The sequence below is a fragment of the Propithecus coquereli genome, unplaced genomic scaffold, assembly GCF_000956105.1.
Source record: "Propithecus coquereli isolate 6110/MARCELLA unplaced genomic scaffold, Pcoq_1.0 Scaffold165, whole genome shotgun sequence".
Classification (NCBI taxonomy): domain Eukaryota; kingdom Metazoa; phylum Chordata; class Mammalia; order Primates; family Indriidae; genus Propithecus; species Propithecus coquereli.
Genome location: NW_012141080.1, coordinates 1,212,070 through 1,236,003, shown reverse-complemented (window position 1 = coordinate 1,236,003; position 23,934 = coordinate 1,212,070). Strand labels below are relative to the sequence as shown.

The 23,934-nt window shown below is 38.2% G+C and overlaps 1 protein-coding gene across 1 annotated transcript in view; it reads left to right on the top strand.

Annotated features, from left to right (window-relative positions):
• Nucleotides 1-425: 425 nt before the first annotated feature.
• GLG1 (golgi glycoprotein 1) overlaps nucleotides 426-23,934 on the top strand; it is a 132,195-nt gene continuing 108,686 nt past the window's right edge. The window contains exon 1 of the mRNA XM_012641511.1: nucleotides 426-872. Coding sequence (XP_012496965.1) covers nucleotides 426-872 — 447 coding nt within the window. The remainder of the gene's footprint in view (nucleotides 873-23,934) is intronic.

Here is a 23,934-nt window from a genome sequence, read left to right as displayed (position 1 = left end):
TTGAAGAAGTGGCTCTTAGATTCCGGAATACACCTGGTTCTGTAAAGTTCACCTCTACATATAAAGTTTTTTTTTCCAAGCCATTGAACCGGCGACGTATTCTACCGGCCATCTTGGTTGTGGCAACCGCAATTCCTTTTTTTTTTTTCTGTGACGACAACCAAGGGAATTAGACAAAGCCACTCTGCTTTTTTTGGAGGAGCCTAGCAACTATCTCCTTAGGTGAGGAGTGCAGCTCTCCCGCCCGCCAGGTCCAGGGCGTGGGCCCTTCCGAACGCGGCCTCCTCCCTCGCTCGGCTCTGTGCTCGCGGGTCCGCGCCTGCCTGGGAGGGGCTCGGCTGGGCCCCGCCGGCCCCCCCCGCGGCCCCGCCCCTCATTTAAATACGCGGCGCCGGCGGGTGCGTCGAGCTCGCCGCGGACCCAAGATGGCGGCGTGTGGACGTGTACGGAGGATGTTCCGCTTGTCGGCGGTGCTGCAGCTGCTGCTGCTCGCCGCGACCGGGGCCCAGAAACTCCAGGGCCAGGGCGGCCACGGCCAGGGCCAGGGCCAAGGGCCCAACTTTGCGTCCTTGGTAGGGCAGGCTGGAGGCGGCGGCCCGGCGGGTCAGCAGCTGCCCCAGCTGCCTCAGTCATCGCAGCTCCTCCAGCAGCAGCAGCAGCAGCAGCAGCAGCAGCCGCCTCAGCCGCCGCAGCCGCCTTTCCCGGCGGGTGGGCCTCCGGCCCGGCGGGGCGGAGCGGGGCCCGGCGGGGCTGGCGGGGGCTGGAAGCTGGCGGAGGAAGAGTCCTGCAGGGAGGACGTGACCCGTGTGTGTCCCAAGCACACCTGGAGCAACAACCTGGCGGTGCTCGAGTGCCTGCAGGACGTGAGGGAGGTGAGGAGGTGGGACGGAACCGGGAGGGCCAGGCCTGGTGCGGGCCCGAGGGTGTCGCCGGCCTTGGAAGCCGCTGACGCCGATCTGCTGCTTCCTTGGCTTCCTCTGCGCTGCACTCGCTCCTTCCCTCCCTGCCCCTCACTCTCTGGTACATTCAGGGACGAGGACCCCCATCCCCACCCCCACCCCTTCCTTCCTTCCTTCCTTCCCCGGCTCTTATTACCCTCCTTGTTTCGGGGGTCTGGAACCAGACCTCGGCTCCTGGCCGCAATCCGCGAAGGCCCAGAGCGTGTTTCTGTTTGCTCCTGTCTTTTGTGTGATGCTCTATGCAGAGTGGCTCCTCGCTGAGACCAGTTTAGGATTTTGCCATCAGTTTCGACTTGGACAATTCGTAGCAATTCATTTAAACATAAAAAAATGGTTGGCGTACTTAGGCTGTTCAAGAATGATCTGCTGTTTATTAGCAGTAGACACTGTTTGGTAGGTAACTTGGGTCCTATTCCGATGTGTATTGTAGTCAACAGCAGAATTAACTGTCTTTTACCCCATCCTTTTGTAATTCGCAAATCTCTCTTATTTAACTGGTGCTGAAACTAATGCAAGCTTTTCTTTCCTTCACTTCCTTTGCTCAGTTTGTAGTGAACCTCTTGTTTAAGCTATTAACTCCCATTGACTTGGAGCCCCAGAGCTTGAAAACTTAGGGCAGCATTTGAAGCTGTGTTTGTGATTGGGTTGTGGGCTCTTGGCTTTCTGAGGTCTGAATACGATTTTAACATTTTTTTTAACTCTAATTCTATAATAGATTATTAACAATATCGCTTAATGAAATCTTGATTTGATGTTGCTTGATGTGATTCAGTTAAGTGATATTGATAATTTCTTCTCTAGATTTAATGCTGCAGACATAAGTGCATATTTGACAGTTCTCAGAGTTTGAAAGCAAATGTGGTAGTAATACTTTTTTTTTTTTTTAAAGATGTAGGTATATAGAATTAGCCTCAAAGGTTGACAAGTAGAATGAAGCTGCTCCTTGATACTATTTCATTTGAGAAATTGTATTATCAGAAGTGTCTCAGGTGTTCAAGACTATGAGAAGACCACTGGTTTGTAGAAATTTGCTACTCTTGGCAGTCTTCCCCCTTTTTCCCACTGTGACATTTGCTCTAGTATTCTATACAAAAGTAACTCAGAAAAGGAAAAGACATACATAAACAGGAAACAGAAAGAAAAGAAGTTTCCAGAGCTACCAGAAATGTGAGGCCTTACGTGACTTCTCATCTATACCACGAAGACTAGAAGAATAATCCCTTGTTATTCTTTGTTCTTCATCTACTCTAGTAAATACATCTAAGATTCTTCACTGTCAAACTTTTTGGAATTCTCTGTTTGGTCTTCAAGGATACATGATAGATGTTGTTTCCTCAAACGAGGATCCTAATATTGGTGACCAAACGCGTTGTTGGTTTGTGGCACAAACGGGACATTATTAGTGAAAGTGTCAAAAAGTGGCCTGTTCAAGGAGTGCATGTCTCTTTTTCCATGTGCATTAGGGACATTGGGAAAACTCCACTTAGAGGAGGTGGTTTTATGTTCCAGAGGAAGAAAAGTGTCATGTAAATTGGAGATAGGGCGGCTGGTGCGGTGGCTCACGCCTGTAATCCTAGCACTCTGGGAGGCTGAGGCGGGTGGATTGCTTGAGCTCAGGAGTTCGAGACTAGCGTGAGCAAGAGCAAGACCCCGTCTCTACTAAAAATAGAAAGAAATTAGCCAAACAACTAAAAATAGAAAAAATTAGCCGGGCACAGTGGCGCGTGCCTGTAGTCCCAGCTACCTGGGAGGCTGAGGCAGGAGAATTGCTTGAGCCCAGGAGTTTGAAGTTGCTGTGAGCTAGGCTGATGCCACGGCACTCTAGCCTGGGCAACAGAGTGAGACTCTGTCTCAAAAAAAAGAAAAAAGAAATATTGAAAGGATGAGTACCATGAACATCTGCATGTATTTCTCAGGAGGTGGGGTTGTTATTTATTTATTTATAGCACAACAGTACCTCAGTGGAATTATTTTTAAACCTTTTTTTTCCCCTAAAAGCAGCAAAAGGAAATTTTATTGCACTTAGTTTGAGAATTAATTAAATATAATTTATGTGTTTGAAAGGGCATAACTCAAAGAAGTAAACTAGCTAGGCACATTTGAAGAGAAATGTATGGAATATATTTTTTATTTGCTGTTCAGTAAGTAGGATTATTTGTTTCTTTGTTGTTTTTTTTTTTTTTTTTTTTTTGAGACAGGGTCTTGCTGTCACCTGGGCTAGCTAGAATCATATCTCACTGCAACCTCAAACTCCTGGGCTTAAGTGATCCTCCCGCTTCAGCCTCCTGAATAGCTGGGACTACAGGGGCACGTCAGTACTCCTGGCTAATTTTTAAATTTTTTATAAAGACATGGTCTCACTATGTTGCCCAGGTTGATTGTGAACTCATGGCCCAAGTGATCCTCTCTGTTCCACCTACCAAAGTGCTGGGATTACAGCTGTGCGCCGCTGTGCCTGGCTTGGTTCCTTAGAAGTTTATTTGTGATGTTCATAGTTTTTCTTACACGGAAGTAGAGTGTATGGTGTAATGAGTCCCAGGGTCTATTTACTCAGCTTCAACTATCCCCACCCTTTTATTTTTGGGGCACAGGAGTTGGGAGAGTGGCATATTTTAAAGCACATCCCAGATACTATGTCATTTCACTCAAATACTTCAGTATATGTCTGTGGTAATTACTAAAAAAACCAAAACTAGAACCTAAATGTTATTTTTTAGTATTTAAATGCATCATGAAATATTTTTTCTGAATTTCTTGATGCCTTCTCTTGATATATCAGTTTCAAATTATAAATTTGTGGGCCACTATCTAAGCTATGCACAGAGTGAATGCTTTGTAAATGTTTAGTTAAGATAGACTATTTTATATATTGAACAGGAATTAATATTTCAGTATTACAAACCATAAACTCACTTTCAAACTCATAGGTGTACATATTTGTTACTCTGTTCCTGACCTTTCACTTAACTATATATACCTGAGATAGTGGACCACATTATGTCCATTATCTCATTTAATACTCCTAGTAGTCCTGTGAGGTGCATAATGTTACTATTTTAGCTGAGAAATAGGCTCAGAGAGCTAAAGTAACTTCTCTGACATTATATCCTAAGTGGTAGAGCTGGTATTCAGCAAGTCCTCTGACTTCAAAAACCATACTCTTTCCAATCTACTGTGGGTGGTTGCAGCTGGGGAAATTAGTATGTGACTGTTGAGAATGCCACAGGTTTATAAATGGACACAAAATGGGAAGGATCACCTAAAATTAGAATCCTTTTTTTTTTCTCACTATCACGAACAATTGAGTGGCAACATCTCCTATATCTTGAAGTATTATAGATTTCTCAGGCAGACAGACCAGCGTTATTGGACAAAGCTAATTTAATTACTAGTCTGAGTCCATTGTGAACAGAATTTCTACTTAATGTAAAGACTTTCAAATCCCAACTCACCTTAAGCAGGATTTGTACTAGTACAATGGAAGCGTTTAGTTATATTTCCGTGCTATTTGTATTGAATGCATGGAGCAGCACAAAAAGTGAACTGGGACTAGAGCTGACACTGTCATTACCCAACTAATGACTGTGGGCAAGTCATTTTATTGCTCTGAGTCACAGTCCTCATACATTAAATGAGAAATGAGAAGTTTGGTAATAGTACAACTTCCAAGAACTCTATTATCTAACCTGTATGAGTTGTGCCCTGTATATATTCTCTGTACATATTTATATATATTTATAGTTTCTAGGATAATATGTGTACCATATCCTGATTCCATATTCATTCATGGAGGGCACTAGTGATAAGAATAGTACGAACAGCAATTAATTCAAACATTGTTTGGCTTTGGGATATATTATGATTTTTTTGTTTGAGCCAATATGGAATTTCCTCCTATGCTCTCTCTCAGTGGTTGGAAGCAATATAACCACATAATCAAGTCATCATTGATCTATTATGCACTTATTATTGTGGAAGGACACTAGTACTTTAAGATGCCACCATTGCTTACAGTTGGCTTGATAAATGAGATTGTTGTGATCAAGAAGCCATTATAAAAGATGATGTCAATCATTTGATGTCTTACAGACAGTAAATTATTTTAGGGCAGTGAAATCAAAATTAGGATTTAGATTTGGATGGAACCCAGCTCTGCTATACTTAGCTTAAAAATTCTGTCACTTTATTTTTCCTAGGTGGGGACTGTCTACTTTATCCCTGCCCTAAGTAAAGATATAGATGAATCCATGAGTTTGATGTGCTAGTTGTACTTTTCTAATATATATTAAACTAAATATATGACCATTAAAATACACAGTACCAATGCATACCATCTGAAATCATCTTGTGTACCCGTAGTGGTACACGCTTTGGAAAACACTAAGACTAGATTATCTCTTAAAATTCTTCCAGCTCTGGTGCTTCATGATTTTGTGATCTGTGGGAATACAAGATGTGCAAGAGAGTCATAAGCATAGGTGAAAAGGGGAGATACTTTGAGGTATTATAAGGGGGCTATGTTGACTGAAGTATAAAGTTTGAGAATTTTTCAGAGTCCAGCTTATGAAGGGTCTTATATACAACCCTGACTGGATCTCCAAGTAAAGTCCAGAAATGGGATGTGGTTTTATCCCAACCTAAGATAAAAAATATTGAGATATTGGAGATAATTGAGAGTTACCTGTAAAATAGCATTGTCATTTACAGCAAATACGTTTTAAGAAGTCTCTTGATGAGAGTGCTTTACAGTATATAGTTGCTTAATAATCCATTATTCCGTAGAAGGAAATAAAATACTTTTAACAGTCCAAAAGATAAAATGCTGCATTTCTCTTTTCTCCTGATGTGTTCAAAACAAATTTAGTCAGCAACAATCCCAAAAGATTCTCCTGTTTATATGACATATTTGTATATTTTGAAAAGAAGCAATTAAAATGGCTTATAGGCTGACATGCAAATTAATTTTTCTTCCTTCAGCAAACATTTTTTGAATCCTACTATGTACGAGACACTGTGCTCAGTGTTAGAGGATACAAATAATAATAGGTAGCATTTCATGAGAGTTTGCCATGTGCCCTGTCCTTGGGGACTAGCCCTAGGCATTATCTCATTTAATCCTGTGTGAGCTGTATTATTTTTAGTGAGGAAACTGAGACTAAATAACTTGCCTCAGGGCTTGTAAGTAGTGGAACCAAGATTTGAAAGCACGTGGGTCCAGCTATAAGATAGCTCATTCCCCCTCCCTCCATACCTTAAGGCTGCTGTCCCCAAACCACTGGCCTTGAACTGGTACCAGTCCCTGACCTGATAGGAACCAGGACGCACAGCAGGAGGTTAGCAGTGGGCAAGCCAGCACAGCTTCATCTGTACTTACAGCCACTCCCCATCGCTTCCATCACCACATAAGCTCCACCTCCTGTCAGATCAGTGGGGGCATTAGATTCTCACAGGAGCACAAACCCTACTGTAAGCTGCTGTGCATGTGAGGAAACTAGGTTTCGTGCTCCTTACGAGAATCTAATGTCTGCTGATCTGAGGTGGAGATGAGGCGGTGATGCTAGTGCTGGGGAGCGGCTGCAAATACAGATTATCATTACCAGAGAGGTTTGACTGCACCAAGACCATAATAAACCAGTTGCTGGCAGACTCATGTCAAAACCCTATCAGTGGCCAGGTGCTTTGGCTCACGCCTGTAATCCTAGCTCTCTGGGAGGCCGAGGCGGGCAAATTGTTTGAGCTCAGGAGTTCAATTTTTATTTTGATTGCATGTTTAAGTGATAATTTGAATGGATTGGGTTAAATAAAACACATTATTAAAATCAATTTTACTTTTTAAAAAAAATGTGACTACTCGAAAACATAAAATTACAGAAGTCTAGTAGAAGTATGTGGCTCACGTTATACTTCTATTGGACAGCACTGATGTAGAAGAAAAAGATATCTTTACTAAAAACTGTAATACAAGTTTTAAAGTAGTAAGTGCCATAAGAGAAATAAATTAAATGCTATAGGCATATGGTAGAGGAAGTGGTTGGAAGGATCAGAAAAAGTGCTTCAGTACTTTTTATTCTTCTTAAATTGGTGGTTCATATAATGAAATTCTTAATTTAGCTACTTTAAAATGCCTCCTAATCTTGTTAATGGATGGATCTCATCTTCAGTATGCCTAATTTATGAGTTGTAAGGGGTGCTTTAGCTTCTTCAAATTGAGAAGAACAATGCTCTGATAAAACTGGAAGTCAGTAAATGACTCATCTTTATTTGGTTGTGTTAGATAAATTTGAAACATAAGAAAGAATCTCAAGTGATGGCGCTCAGAACTGTGCCAGTACTAGCCCTTGTATCTGCATTAAAATAGAGTGTGGAGGAACAAGAAGTGTGGACTGGAATCTAAAAACAATGAATTAAGGAAACCAGGCATCCATATTCATTCAGCTTTAATAATTTTACTGAAGTCAGAAAATTTTGTTAGACCGAATGTGTGGTATTTATAGTACCTATAAATTCTCCTATTTAAATAGGCTGTAATAACACTTATAACTCTCTATAGGGGAATCATAGTGAAAATGAGTGCTGGCTCGAATTCCTGGATCTATAAACTTACGTTAATAAAATAGAACAAACTCTTAAAATGTTTTTGTGTTCTTTTAAAAAATAATAAGTGGTACATATTTAAAATCTTAGGATAAATGATGAAGTGAAATAAATGATAGGTGAGTAAAATTAACCGGAGGATGTGGATATAAGTTCTTTTTTTTTTTTTTTTAAAGGCTAGTCAAGTGAAGCAGTGGGACTGGAGAGGGGACAAAGCAATCTGTAACTGGTTGTGATCAATGAGTTGTAAACACCACTGCACTTGGGCCATCCAGATATAAGTTCTAAATCAATTGAAATCCAAGTTTTAAAAAATGAAAGCAAAAGAATATGTTCTAAAATGCTCTGGTACCTGGGAAGGTTTCATTTGTAATTTCAGTTTAAACTGGGAAGACAGCTTGCAAGCCACTTAACAGAAGCCCCCAAATTCCTACACTGGCCAGATGAGCTTTGTAATGTGATAAGCAACATGAAGTGGGCAGTAACTTCAGGGACAGAGATGGGGATGTAACAGAGTTTCATTAATTTATTTTTTATCTATTTAAATTGGTACATAATAATTGCACATATTTATGGAGTGCATAGTGATGTTTCTGTTGACCTGAAAGGAATAAGCTGAAGCAAAGTTAATATAAGTAGAATTTACTTGAGCCAAGTTTGAGGACTGCAGCCTGGAGCATAGATTCAAGTTGCCCTGAACATACTATTCCCTTTAGCAGCAGTTACAAGTGGATTTTTAAAGGAAAAGAAGAGGAAGTTTCAAAGTTGTTTGCCAAGAATTTACATTAAAATAACATAAGCTATTGATTGGCTAAACATTGTTCTTTTTATCTCACATTCCAAGAACTTGAAGGTAATGGAAGGGCAGCTAATCAGGAAGAAAATGCCTTTAAACAATTGTGGGGTGTGGTGGGGGTTTTGTCTGTTTGACTGAAGTCCGTTACTCATGTGTCTCTGAGCCTGATAAATTTTGCAGTGTTTCACACAGCTCAGACTGCTTTGAACTATTTTTCTTTTCTCATTTCAATATATATAATGGTGATCAGATCAATGTAACTAGCATATTCATCATCTCTTTATATTGGGCACATTTGGTATCCTCCTAGTTATTTGAAACTATAGCCAATCATATATTATTGTTGGCTATAGTCATCCTACAATTGTATAGAACACTAGAACTTATTTTTTATATCTAGCTGTAATTTTGTATCCTTTAACAAATCTCTGCCTCCCCCTTACCCTTCCCAGCCTCTAGTATCTTCTGTCCTATTTTTTATTTTTTTTGTTCTATTTTTTACTTCTATGAGATCAACTTTTTTAGCTCCCACATATGAATGAGAACATGCAGTGTTTAAGTTTCTGTTCCTGGCTTATTTCATGTAACATAATGTCCTCCAGTTCCGTCCATCCGTGTTGCTGGAAATGACAGGATTTCATTCTTTTTTATGGCTGAATATTGTTTCACCATCTATATACACCACATTTTCTTTACTCATTCATCTGTTGTTGGACACCTACGTTGATTCCCTATCTTGGCTATTGTGAATAGTGTTACAATAAACATGGGGGTGTAGATGTCTCTTTGATATAATGATTTCCTTTCCTTTGGATGAATGCCCAGCAGTGAGATTGCTGTGGCTCATATGGTAAGTTCTATTTGTGGTTTTTGAGGAACCTCCATACTGTTTGTTCTCCATGGTGGCTGTACTAGTTTACATTCCCACCAACAGTGTTATAAGAATTCCCTTCTCCACATCCTCACTGGCATTTATTATTTCTTTCTTTTTTTTTTTTTTTTGAGACAAGATCTCACTCTGTCACCTAAGCTGGAGTGTAGTGGCATCATGATAGCTCACTGCAACTTCAAACTCCTGGGCTCCAGTCCATGATCCTCGTGCCTCAGCCTCCTGAATAGCTGGGACTATGGGTGCATGCCCCCATGCCCAGCTTTTTTTTTTTTTTTTTTGAGACAGCATCTTGCACTGTTGCCTGAGCTAGAGTGCAGTGGTGTCATCATATGCCCAGTTAATTTTTTTTTTTCCCGTAGAGAAGAGATTTGTATATTGTCCAGGCTGGTTTTGAGCTCCTGGCCTCAAGTGATCCTCCTGCCACCATGCCTGGCAAAGCACCATTTATTGAAGAGACTGTCCTTTTCCAATGAATGTTCTTGGCACATTTGTCAAATATTAGTTGAGACTGGGCATGGTGGCTAATGCCTATTATGCCTGCACTTTGGGAGGCCGAGGCAGGAGGATTGCCTGAGGCCAGGAGTTTGAGACCAGCCTGGACAATGTAGCCAGACCATGTCTCTACAAAACAAACAAACAAACAAACAAACAAACAAACCAGTTGGCTCTGTATGTGGATTAATTTCTGTGCTCTCTATTCTGTTCCATTGGTGTGTGTGTATGTTTTTATGCCAGTTCCATGCTGTTTTGGTTATTACAGCTTTGTGTAGTATATTTTGAGATCTATAAGTGTGGTGCCTCCAGCTTTTTGCTCAGGATTGGTTTGGCTATTTGGGGTCTTTTGTGGTTCCATACAAATTTTAGGATTTTTTTTTTTTCTATTTCTGCAGAGAATGTCATTGGTATTTTGATAGGGATTGCATTGAATCTCTAGATTGCTTTGAATAGTAGGTGTGTTTTAATCATGAACAAAATCTGCTATCTGTTAATTAATGCCATTGTCTTAGTCCATTTTGTAAGGACATTTTGTGGTGGAAGGGCAAGAAAGTGTGGGGAGCGAGCATGTGCACAAGGACGGGGTGAAACTCATCCTTTTATCAGGACCCTACCCCTGATAAGGGGATTAGTCAGTTTTTGAGGACAGAGCTTTCATAACCTAATCACCTCTCTAAGGTCCCACTTCAACATTGTTGCATTAAGGATTAAGTTTGCAGCACATTAACTTTGGGGGACACATTCAAATCATAGTAACCATTTACTGAGCACACATCTATTCTATATGAAATAAAAATCAGAAGAGATAAGGTCCTGTGGTCATGTGGAACAGGTGATAAGGACAGCAGTGTGGTAAATGGAAAAATGGAATGGATTTAGGAGCTACAGTTTTATAGTCCTGTATTCAAATCCTAGATCACTTACCACGTATGTGACCTTGGACAAAGACAGCAGTGTGGTAAATGGAAAAATGGAATGGATTTAGGAGCTACAGTTTTATAGTCCTGTATTCAAATCCTAGATCACTTACCATGTATGTGACCTTGGACAAATTAATCTCTTAAACCTTCAATTTTCTTATCTACGAATGGCCTTTCCCTTTCGTTGCTGCAGGTGAAATTGTCGAAGATAATGCTTTATTATGTTCACTGTCTTAAGAGAAATATGAAATGAACTGTAATGCTCCACACCTTTTATATAATCCTTCCAAAGCTCCTTCAAGAAAACTCTGGAATAAGATCAAAAACATTTGTATAGTCTTTACCAGGTATTTAAATGTGCACACTTGGAGATGGTGGAGTGCAAAGGGGCAAATACTGTGGGTAAATGAATTTAGTTCTACCAAATGTTCTTTTGGCCTGAATTTGAAATAGGCTGCCTATTGAAGGAAAACTCGATTCTCACATATAAGAGGGAGAAAAAATAGTTCTTATATTCTGAAAACTGTGTTATTTAAAACAGATCCTCCCTCTGTAGAGTGGAATGAGTAAGAACATAGCTATTTTATCAGCTGAGAAACAGAAAACGTTGATTGTATCTTTTTATCCTGTGTAAAATCAAGTAAATGTAAAAACCACTGAAATTTTCTCAAATGGCGGTAACTTTTCAGAGGGGAAATAATATGTAAGGCCTTTTGCTCTTACCTTGTTAAGGAACGTGTCTTTGTCCTATGAAACAGTTATAATATGAAGGTATAATACTAAACTTAGCTATACATTAGGGACGGTGCAAAATATTTTCAGTATGTAAGCCTTCTTTCAGAGGTAATTAGGCAGCAGAGTTAGTTTTGAAACAGTTTAAATTCCACACTTTCATATTAAAACTTTGAGTTTGGTATATTTATTAGGACCTGTTTATTATGTGTGCAGATAAAAGCTTTTAATGTGTCTTGAGGTAGGTTTTTTTAATTATCATTATAAGAAGTTTTAAGAATTTATACTGTTAGTATATTTTATTTTCAAATTGAAAGTATTAATATATCTGAAATAGGTGAAATTAGGGTACTGAAGGCAGAAGTCAGAAGAAATTGGTGTGGTTTCCTTCCTCTTGTGGAAACACATTCCCATTCTTTAGCATACATTCTCAGCCTGCCTTCCAGCCTTGCTTCCCACCAGCTCTCTGTACAACCTTGCTGTCCCACACCCACAAATACATAGTTTAGTGGTGTGGGCTTCTGGTGAGTTCCAGCTTTTTACAGGGTTTATATATAAATATTAGTTGTTAGAGAAAAGATTCTTTTTTATTTTTTTAATACCAATTCTCACTCTGTTGCCCTGAGTAGTGCCTTGGCGTCAGCCTAGCTCACAGCAACCTCAAACTCCTGGGCTCAAGTGATCCTCCCGCCTTGGCCTCCCAGAGTGGTAGGATCACAGGCGTGAGCCACCACGCTTGGCCAAGAGAAAAGATTTACGTTTAATGATTTGGGGATTTGCTGCACCAAAATATTGCTCAGTACCCTTGCCTCTCTCTGCACAGCCCTCTACTCCTCTCCCCCCACCAGCTTTCCTTTAAACATTATTTCCTGCTTTGTTGTTTTTATTATTATACATTGAACCATAAGAAATTCCTAATATTTCATATTTGACTTACAAAAGTAGCATTTTCATGTGGTTCAATGTAATTGTTCATCTTGCTCATATTTTGAGTAAATAATATCTGCCTTTCCAGCAATTTCATTGTTTCCTTTTGTATTATCTTGAACCCTACTGTTAAGAGCTGGGAGATGGGAGGAATTAGTCATTTTAGGATAGGGCTCTGACCATGGGAGTCTTCCTGAAATTTTTTTTTGCCAGCCTCTCATTTGACTTATCTGTCTCCAAGACCAAAGGAAGGGAACCAGTGTAGATTATCTTTTGCTTTTACTCACTCATGTGTAAAATATTTCCTGAACATTCACTGTATGGGTTAATTAAACAAGATTATTATTTGGTGTGAAAAAGGTAACCTAGGAATTTTGTTTCATATGAAATAATGCGTTCTGAAAAAACTTTTCTTAACTCTCTCAAAATAGAGGAAGTGTGGAACCAAGTGTAAATGTCAAGAGGAACTCACTAAATATTTTTGATTTTTAAAAACTGAGTGGTGGTCTAACAACTTTCTTTCTAAATGTTTAATTCTGAGTGAACTTGCTGTCCAGCATTTAGTTTATGGAGCCCTTTTTATCTGTCTCATTTCCAGCTCTTGATAACCCTGTGCAGTAGATAGGAGAGATAACAGTCAGATGCCAGTTGCAAGTCTGGGCCTCTGGAACTTCTGACTGACTGGTTTCAAGATGGGGTTTCCACGAGCCCCTCTGTGGGTTTGATTAATTTGCTGGAGTGGCTCACAGAACTCAGTGAAACACACTCACACTTACCGGTTTATTGTAAAGGATATTGCAAAGGATACAGATGAAGAGATGTGTAAGGCAGGCTAGGTATGGGGAAGGGGAGCAGAGCTTCCATGCCCTCCTTAAGTGTACCATCCTCTAGGATCCTTCTGGTGTTCAGTTCTCTGAGCTCTGTGCCCTTGGGTTTTTAAGGGCAACTGTGGAAATGTGATTAGCCTTAGGGTATGGGACTGGACCCCCTCTGGAATGAGGGTCTTTTGACCCTCAGAAGGTGGGGGCAGGTGAAGGTCAGAGATTGTTTCCTGAGGCTAACACACCCAACATACTATAAAAAGGGTTCTGGGAGTTGCGAGTCTAGAACTGTGGACAAAAACCTGTATGTGTGTATTGTAACACCACAGTAACCTAAAAGGAATTTTTTTTTAAGGCGTCTTCCAGTGAGGATCAGAAACCCTGCTAGACAATTTTTTTTTTTTTTTGAGACGGTCTCGCTCTGTCCCAGGCCAAGTGCCGTGGGTTTAAGTGATCCTCCTGCCTCAGTCTCTGGAGTAGCTGGGACTATGGGCGTGCACCAGCAAGCCCAGCTAATTTTTTCTATTTTTTAGTTATCCAGCCAATTTCTCTCTTTTTAGTAGAGAAGGGATCTCACTCCTGCTCAAGCTGGTCTCAAACTCCTGAGCTCAAGCAATCCTCCTGCCCCAGCCTCCTAGAGTGCTGGGATTTCAGGCATGAGCCACCACACCTGGCCTAGACAAATTCTAAAAGAGCTGTAACATTAAAAAAAAGAAATTTTAGATGATTCAAGATAATATCAAGCTTGGGAAATCGAGCTTTCTCCTGAATGGCAGACCCTGAAGCGTGGCATGGCAATTTGAATTGATTTATATTGGACTTTTAGCTGTTTTTCATGAGAATTTAACAATGCCATTTGACAGTGATTTGTGGATTACATTGAGGTAATAGATTTAGTATCTAAATTAATTATAATAGAATGTAGCAAGAAGGCAGAATAATTGTTATTCTGAGCCAATATCCTCCATCACCCAAAACAATTGTTTAATAATTTAGTTATAAATATTATAGCCTATATAGAATGTTGTCTACCCTTTAAACTATTTAGTTTACTTTTTTAAAAATTCCTTTTTTTTTCTTCTTTGGTTATTTGGGGGTTCGTTTTTTTTTGTGGTTAATTTTTAATTATTTCGTTTGCCTTGTTATTGCTTGGAGTTGTTTTTTTTTTGTTTTTCGTTGCTTTTTTTTTTTGGTTTCGGACCTTGGTTTTTGGGATTGGTTTGGGCCCAGGGTTTGGAGGTTGCGGGTGGTTTTGCTTTTGCCCTTGCCTTCCACCTTGGTTGCCGGGTTGGGGTTTCGGTTTTGAAAAAAAAAAAAAAAATGGCTGTTAACTGAAGGTTTTCTAAGAGCCAGTTTAATATGATTGGGATATATGTTAAAATGCTATTGGCATTGGTAATGACTGCTTTTTGCCAGAAGGGCATTTAGAACATGAGGTCCTGGCTTATTTTTCCTTTATTGTGTGGTTAGATTTCAAACTAGAATACTTGTGAAATGATGCTTCTTGTTGAGGCAAATAAATATATTTGTATAATATAGTGTTGTCAATGGAAAAAAAGCCAAATTCTGTAAAATAATTTAAAGTAGTTTATTCTGAGCCAAATTTGAGGACCATGGCCCAGAGCTACGCCCAAGAAGCCTAGAGGACTGGCTGTGGCTGGGTTAGTTTGGTTTTATGCTTTTCAGGGAGACAGGAGTTCCACGTAAAGTCATAAATCAATACATGGAAGGCATACATTAGTTTGGCCCGAAAAGGTGGGACATCTCAAAGTGGGTTTAAAGGTGGGTTTAAAGACTCTTTGACTTGTAATTTGTTAAAGAAATGAAGGTTTGTCTAAAGGCTTGGAATGTTTTAAATTAAGATAGGAAATCTGTTAATCAGAGAGGAGCTACTGGCCATATATTTGTTGTGTAAATTGAGGACATACAGGTTTGTCTTGCATAGCCTTAGGCCTGTTAATGAGTTACAAAGGGCATCTCCAAGAAGGGAGGGGGACTTGATGAGGCATGTCTGATCTCCTTTCTCATGGCCAGCAACTCAGTTTTAGGGTATCCCGTTGGCCAAGAGGGGGTCCATTCAGTCAGCCAGTGGGGGGGAGGGAATACACCATAAGATTCTATTTTAGTTCACAGTGTTTTACCCCAAATGGCTAATTTCTTTCCTTGCAACACTGTAGAATACATCACAAAGAAAACAAGAAATTCAGCCGAAGTGAATTTTTGCTGTCTGTACTGAAGGAAGTTATTCTAGAAATAGTGTATGGATAGTTTTTATGGCAAAATTTGGTCATTTTGCACATACTTAAAGTGGTGATGCTCTACAGTTATTTAGTGTTTATTTGTCTTTTTTATTTTCTCCTAGCAAATTGAATAATTGCTGAGCAAACTCTTACTCATTGAAGTGGACTCTTAATATCCAATTCTAAATATCGTGTAACCTGATTTAGTAGTTTAGTGCTTGTTCAGGCTGATAGGCCCATTGTGCTACTGATATTTTGTCTGTTGATGAAGTAAAGTGTTTAACTGAGGATAAGCATTATATCTAATTTTTTTTCTTTGAGTCAGAAGACTGTAGAAGCTACATGACTTTGTGCAAGTCCGTTTGTTAAGCTTTAGTTTCCTTATCTGTAAAAATGAGCAGTTGTAAGGTTAAGTAAAGATTAAGTGAGATATGGTAGATCTCACTTAATGTAGAGCTTTCTACGGGCTGTAAAAAACTCCACTACTGATCAGGATGTCCTGTGGGAGTTGGCCGATTATCTGATGTCAATTTACAGTTACATGGAAGAAAGAATTATGGCTCTTCTATTCAAGGTTTGGGACAATTTATGAACAAGTGCTTTTAAATTGTTTTTTAGATGATGTAAATGAACTATTCCCATTAATGTATCATTAGCTAACTTGATATTTGTATGCAGACTTGAATTTGATGTGATACTTTGGGTTAGGCTCTTTACATCAATGCTAAACTTAACAATTGAGAGTTTCTGTTGTGAAGTACCTTTACAGTTTGGCTTAGCTTCAGGGCCTTGATCTGTGTATTGGCTTGAAACTTTTATCCAGGGTAATTGTTCAGTACCATTGTATTATAACACATGTTCTGTATTTATGTGCCCCTACGTCATCCTTATACTCTTTTTCCTTCATTTTGATGTTTGTCAAATTGCCTGATGTCAGTGGATTTAATATAACACTAGATATCAAACACAGAACAGTTGAAGTTCTTGGTTAGTTCTTTTTGAAAACCCAAATTGGAATTCTAAAAGTTTGTGGTTAAATTGTCTTCCTTTTTTTGAGTTTAGATGTGGTGTGAGGACAGTTATTTCTGTAAAGTTCAAGGAGTGTAACTACCAAGGAGTTTATTTATTTGTTTTTAAATTGTATTTAATAATGAACTGTATGATCAATTTTACTCCCCGAAGTACTAAATTTAGCAGGAAAATTTGATAGTTTCCCCTCTCGGAAAGATTCTTGGGTCGTTATTTACTAGTAGTATTTACTAGTAGTATTTATTCTAGTAGTGTGGTACTGGCCTGCCTGTTTGTACACCTGTCTATCTCTAACCCAGAGATATTCTAACTTCAAGGATATAGTTTTTCAGTCAAGAAGTTCTTTTTTTTTTTTTTGAGACAGAGTCTCACTGTGTTGCCCGGGCTAGAGTGAGTGCTGTGGCATCAGCCTAGCTCACAGCAACCTAAAACTCCTGGGCCCAAGCAATCCTTCTGCCTCAGCCTCCCGAGTAGCTGGGACTACAGGCATGCGCCACCATGCCTGGCTAATTTTTTCTATATATTTTTAGTTGTCCAATTAATTTCTTTCTATTTTTAGTAGAGATGGGGTCTCGCTCTTGCTCAGGCTGGTTTTGAACTCCTGAGCTCAAACAATCTGCCTGCCTCGGCCTCCCAGAGTGCTAGGATTACAGGCATGAGCCACCGTGCCCGGCCAAGAAGTTCTTTATATTGAAACATTCATAAAATTATGGAGCTGAGATGAAATCACTTAGAAGTGTTACAACTTTTGAAAATAATCTTTCAAAAGTTTGTTAATATTTCTTTTCCTGTAGCTCTTACTATAAATGATGTGAATAATCTATCTGGAATAAAAGCATTATACTTACCATTAGATAACCCAGTTTAAATGATTGGATTTAAATAATGAAGAGAAACTAAGCCACTTCATTGTGAAATAACATAATGTTATTTCATGAAGTTTAGTATCATAGCATAGCAACATGTCTGTGGTTACATTTTTTTCCTTATTTTTACATATGTTTTGTTAATTTTATGTTGTGCACAGGCAATCCCTTGAAAAACAAACTTGCAGTTTCTTAATGGCGTGTATAACATTAATAGATTTTTCTGATGTTGAAACAGTGTTCATCTGTTATTTTAGATAGCTAAACTTGACTTGTTATAATTTTACTTAGAATTTTTTAATCTGTGATCATTAGAATTTCCCCCTCCAATAAGCTTTTTGCACTCCTATCATTAGAGTTGACGGACAGGTTTATAAAATGAAACTGTCTGAAACTAATTGATAAGAATGTTATAAATAATAATATTAATCATACCTTGTAAGAAGCACACTCTGAGGTGGTTTATAAATGTATTGCTAACAAAACTTAATTAATATTAGGCATTTGTGATACAATTAATAGTAACATTTCCAAGTTAATATTATTGTTGGTAATCTGCAAGGAACTTAGAATAAAGGAGAGTCAACAAAAAGTGTTTTTCAAAGGCATGGCTAGTGGGAAGGGCTGCCCCAAGCAGTTGACATCATTGTTCTTGGTAAATAGGGCCCTTTATTGAAATGTCTGTGTTAACTTACGTTTATTTTTGAGGAAAATAGGAGTTCTCTACAGATTTTTGGGTAGGAGAATGTGATGACAAACTAGGGAAATTACTCTTGTGGCACTATGGATTGTGGTGAGCAGAATTCGAAGAAGCTAATTGAGAAAGCTGCTATTGTAATGAAACCTCAAAGACTTGGGCTACAGTGGACTAGTAGCAAAGGAGATGGACATGGGATTGATGGGGACTCATCACCTAGGAAAAATTTAGAGTACTTTTGTTCATTTCCTTGATAAATTGTGAATAATTGTTATTTACTATGTGACAGAAACTAGTTGTCGGTGCTGAGGATGTGATTATCATACCCCTCACCTCCCACTCCTAAAAGACATGATCCTGCTCTGATAGGGAGCTCACCGTGTAGTGGAGGAGATAGCCATAAGAGAATCACAAAATAAATGGTAAATTATAGCTATGAAAGTGCTGTGAAAGAGAGGTATGTGGACATTGGCTAATTGGAAAGTCAGGAAATGTTTTCCTGAGAAAATGATGATTGAACTGAAGGAACAGTAGAATTTGATCAGGTGAAGAAAAGTCAAAGTTTAACTGTTAGGCTAGAATTTAACTAGGTGAAGAGAAGCCAAAGTTTAACTGTTAGGCTACCTCCAAAAATATATAATTCTTAGCATATGCTGAATTTGAAACAACAGCCAGGCATTTCAAGCAGTTTCCAGTAAGAGGATATAAATTTGGAACTAAGTCTTGAACTGAGTCTAAATTTTAGTGTCATCCCGCTTGAAAAGCTATAGTTGGAGCTTGTGAAAATGGTTGAGCCCTCTTAAAGAGCGTGTGAATAGCAGAGTATGACTCCAAAGACCAAGCCCTGGGGAATGCTCACAATTAAGGGTTGGAAAGAGGCTTGTTGAAGGAATTGCAGGGAACAGGAGTGGTTGAGAGTTAAAAGGTTTACAAGAGTTTAGTTGTGGAAGCCATGGAAAGGGAAATTTTAGTTGTGGGAGTCAAGGAAAGAGAAATTTAAAAGTAGGTGGTAGTAATCACTAGGATAAATAGAATAACATAGTTAAGGTTAACAACCAAGAAACGGGCATGGTTTTTGGTAAAATAGAAATAGAACAGTTTCTGTAGAAGCAAGATTTTGACTATGTTAGCCTATTTGAGAAGTTTGATAGTGACAAGAAAGTGAGAATATCTAAAAGGGAAGACATCCCCTTTAACTAAAGATCTTACAAGATTAAGGAAATGTATTTTAAAGGCAAAGAAAAAGGAACCAGTAGAGGGTGAGAGCTTGGAAAGGCTAGAGAGGAAGAGGGTGAATATAAATGCCCATCAAGAAGGGAAGGAGGAGGGGGTTCATTCAGGTCAGCCCGGTGTCAGGAAACATGATTTATAATTTTTCTAAAAGGACTTAAAAGGCTACAACCCTTTTGAATTTCACAAACTTTCATTTCCCGAGAGAGTTACTATCTCGAGTTTGTCTTGTGATCCACAGAGTAAAGATTGTTCTGCTTCTTTTTTACTGAAGTTAAATTTCAACCAAACTAAATAGAGATATTTAGCCTTCTTGCCCACAATAATTGTGCCACTTTCTAAATTGCTACCATGTTGATTAATACTGCAAGGTAGTTTTAATAGTTGGGGTTTTGTGCCCCACAAATAGTTTTAGTAAGCTTGGGAGGCCTCTAGGAAAGTAGACCAAAAATCATTGAAATGCCATTCTGAAATAGTTTAAGAACAGTCAGGAAAAGCACCATGAGTAGCTTCTGTAAAGAAGAATTACAGCTTCAGGAATGCAAAATGTCAGAATCACAAAGAATAAACATTTTGGATCCAGCTAGAAGTTTTAAAATAAATCTCATAATGCCTAAACTTTACCAGAGCATCATGTGATTTTGTGTCTGTAGGAGCACCTGGCCTCTAGAGCTCTGAATGTATTTGCATGCTCCCAAACTCCTAGATGTGTGCCTGCTATACAATGTGCATTCCCAGCTTCTGACCCAGTGCCTCCCATGTGCTCAATAAATACTTGGTGAAAAAAGAAAGTAATTTTCTACTAGCTGGGAATAATTACAAACTTATTTTAAGTTTCTTTGCCACCAGTGCAAACAAGCAATATCTTAATTTTGCACAGCTTGTTTTTAAACCCTACTGTTTTTTTTGTTTTACTATTGTACCAGCAGCATACAAGTTCTAAAACAACCCAACCCATACACCATCTTTTTTATTGTGGTAAAATATAAATAACATAAAATTTGCCATTTTAACCATTTTTTTTTTATTTCAGCATATTATGGGGATACAGATGTTTAGGTTACGTATGTTGCCCCTGCCCCCCCCCCCCCCCAAGTCCGAGATTCAAGCGTGTCCATCCCCTAGATGGTGCACATCGCACTCTTTGTGTATGCATATACCCATCCCCTACTCCCCCCTCCTCCCTGCCCGACATCCAATAGATGTTATTCTTATATGTGCATTTGTGTGTTGATCAGTTAATACCAATCTGATGGTGACATTTTAACCATTTTTAAGCAAATAGTTCAGTGCCATTAAGGAACTTTTTCATCATCCCAAATTGAACGTCTATACCTATTCAGTAATAACTCCCCATTCCTTAGTCCCAGGCAACCACCATTCACTTTTTTGTGTCTGTGAATTAGACTACTCTAGGTACCTCATGTAAGTGGAATCATATGATATTTATCTTTTTATGTCTGGCTGTTATTTCACTTAGCACAGTGTCTTCACGGTTCATTCACATTGTAGCATGTGTCAGAATTTCTTTCCTTTTTAAGGTTGAATAACATTTCATCATATGTATGTACCATATTTTGTTTGTGCATTCATCTGTTGATGGGCACTTGAATTGCTTCTACTTTTTGGCTATTGTGAATAATGCTGCTGTGAATGTAAGTGAACAAATACCTCTTTGAGGCCTTGTTTTCAGTTCTTTTACAATATATATCCAGAAGTGGAATTGCTGGATCATATGACAATTCTATTTTTAATTTTTTGAGGAATGGGCTTATTGTTTTTCCCAGCAGCTATATCATAATTACATTCCCACCAACAGTACACAGGGTTCCAATATTCCGACATCCTCGCCAACCTTGTGATCTTCTGTTTTTTGTTTTTGATAGTAGCCGCTCTTGTGCGTATGAAGCAGTATCTCATTTTGATTTTGATTTTCGTTTACCTAATGATTAGTGGTGTTGATCATCTTTCCGTGTGCTGATTGGCCATTTGTGTATCTTCTTTGGAGAAATGTCTGTTCAAGTCTTTTACCCATTTATTAATTAGGCTGTTTGTTTTATGTTGTTGAGTTGTAGGGGTTCATTATATATCCTGAATATTAACCTCTTATGAGATAGATGACTTACAGATATTCTCTCCCATTCCATGGGTTGCCTTTTCACTCTACTGATTTGTGTCCTTTGATGTACAAAAGTTTTAAATTTTGATGTAGTCCACTTTATCTGTTTTTTCTTTTGTTGTCTGTGCTTTTACTGTCATATCCAGTAAATCATTGCCAAATTCAGTGTCATAAAGTTTTTTTCCTATGCTTTCTTCTAAACATTTTATAGTTTTAAGTCTCACATTTAGGTCTTTGATCCATTTTGAGTTAATTTTTGTATGTGGTGTTAGGTAAGGGTCCAAGTCCAACTTAATTCTTTTGCTTGTGGATATCCAGTTTTTTCAGAGCCATTTGTTGAAAAGACTGTCCTTTCCCCACTGAATGATCTTGGCACCCTTGTTGAAAATAATTTGATCATATATGCTAAAGTTTATTTCTGGGCTTTTTATTCTGTTCTGTTGGTTGATACATTTATCTTTATGCCAGTACAATGCTGTTTTGATTATTGTAGTTTTGTAATAAGATTTGAAATCAGGAAGTGTGAAACCTCCAACCCTGTTCAAACTTGTTTTGGCCATTTGGGGTTCCTTGAGATACTATATGAATTTTAGGACAGATTTTTCTATTTCTATAAAAAGCACCACTGGGATTTTGATAGGATTGCCCTGAATCTACCTGTACATCACTTTGAGTAGAGGTCTGTACTTTGATACCATAACAATATTAAGTCTTCCAGTCTGTGAACACAGAATGTCTTGCAATTCATTTGTATCTTTAATCTCTTTGAACAATGTTTTGTAGTTTTCAGTAACCAAAACAGTGTTCTCTTTGTATTTACCTGTATCTCCAATTTTGGGGGCAGAGGTCTGTGTTGTGACTCCAGTTCTCTGATGGATGTAAGAAGAGTTGTTGATTTTCGGTTTGTTCAGCTTTTTTCTTTTTGTGAGGATAGGGGTGATGATTTCCAAGCTCTTTACATCTGAGGCCAAAACCTGGAAGTCCCCAAGGCTCACTTTTTACTTTTCCAATCCCAGCCCTGGAATCAACCACTTTTCCAAAGAGCTCTATTTACTTTTAGGAAAGAATGATATTTAGAAGCCAAGGTCTAGGTGCTAAAATTGCTTTAAATGTAAAAATGCTAAAGTGAAACAGGAAGTATGTTCTTATATCAATAATTTATATTCAAGTCAGTAAACTACTCATTTCTAAGTCACAAAACATTATATACTATTTTATAATTATTTTTCTTAATTAGTAATGGTTAGTTGAATTTTTTTAGAAAAAGATTTTCATTTACATTTCTGCAGAGAATGTGAAGTACAAACCTGTCACTCTAGAAAATAAAACTAGAAATATAGTTAATACTTACAGTTTTAAAAATTGACACTTCAGTTTTAAAAAACAACTCATTGCATTTATTGTTAGTATGAGCTGTGATTCTTAAGGACTTCCTATGATGAATTGTTGCTTTTCTCCTACCCAATCCTTGAATCTCCCATTTATCTTATAGGCTCAGAAAAGTCTCACTGGGATTGGTTATTACCCCCATTAAGAGATACATTTTAAATTTATTTCTTTGATTTACATCTTTAATACCCGATAAATAGCCTTTAGGATTTAGATCTGTGTTTTAAAAAATGGTACAACATAAGATTCAACTATTCCAGAAAAGTTATGCTAAGGTCTTTAAATGAAGATCTTTTTAGTTTTAAAAACAACTTATGCATTTAACTTCTTAAATCAGGGTTTGTTATTGCTACTCAGCATTCTTTGGGCAACCTTGAACCCTGAGGTTCAGATCCCAACCCATTTATATGGCTTAATAAGAGCTCTTAATAAATGCAGAACTTTTAGGACATGTTTACCTATTTTCAACTAGTTAAAAATTACTGAAATGCTTTGTAAGACCATATCATCTTGGAAAAGAACATTGTTTCAAAGGTCTTTTCTTAAAGACCTTAACAGAATGACTCAAGATATTCTATGCAAATTGTATTTGAGGGGATTAAAACAAATCTGTCTCTACACCAGGTAACTTTTTTGTAGTGAAGCACAGCAGAGTAGAATAGGAATGAATCTTCAGAACATACTCTTATACTCATATGGATACCATATGTCCTGGCAGGCACATGGATTCAATCTCTTCCCCTCCTTTTTTATCCAGTTAATGCATGCACATAGTTTTTAAAGTCAGAACACTACCAGGTTTATAATGAAAGACTGTGATCTCCTATCTTAGCTCTCCCCACTTTCAACTCTTAGCTCTTTATTCTTGTATTTACCTAATTTTAAATAGAATATTTAAAATGCTTGTTCTTGTTTTTGTTTTTTTTTTTTATATGTTAGACCTTATTTATTTACTTCTTTTTTTTCCCCCAGAGCTCATGGTAGCAATTATGTATTGACTTCTTATGAACAATTAACATCTAGCCCTTATAAAACACACCTGACAATTTACTCTGAAATTAAACATCATAGAGCAAGAAATCCTACAAAGCTAAAGGATAAAATGGACTGTGCTGCACCACAAAGAGTATTTGACAAGTCAGTAGCTGTAGAATATGGTATTGGCTGAGTTCTGCAGAAAGCTTTTACCTATTTAATGAGATCAATTTTAGTCCATTTCCTTCTTGTC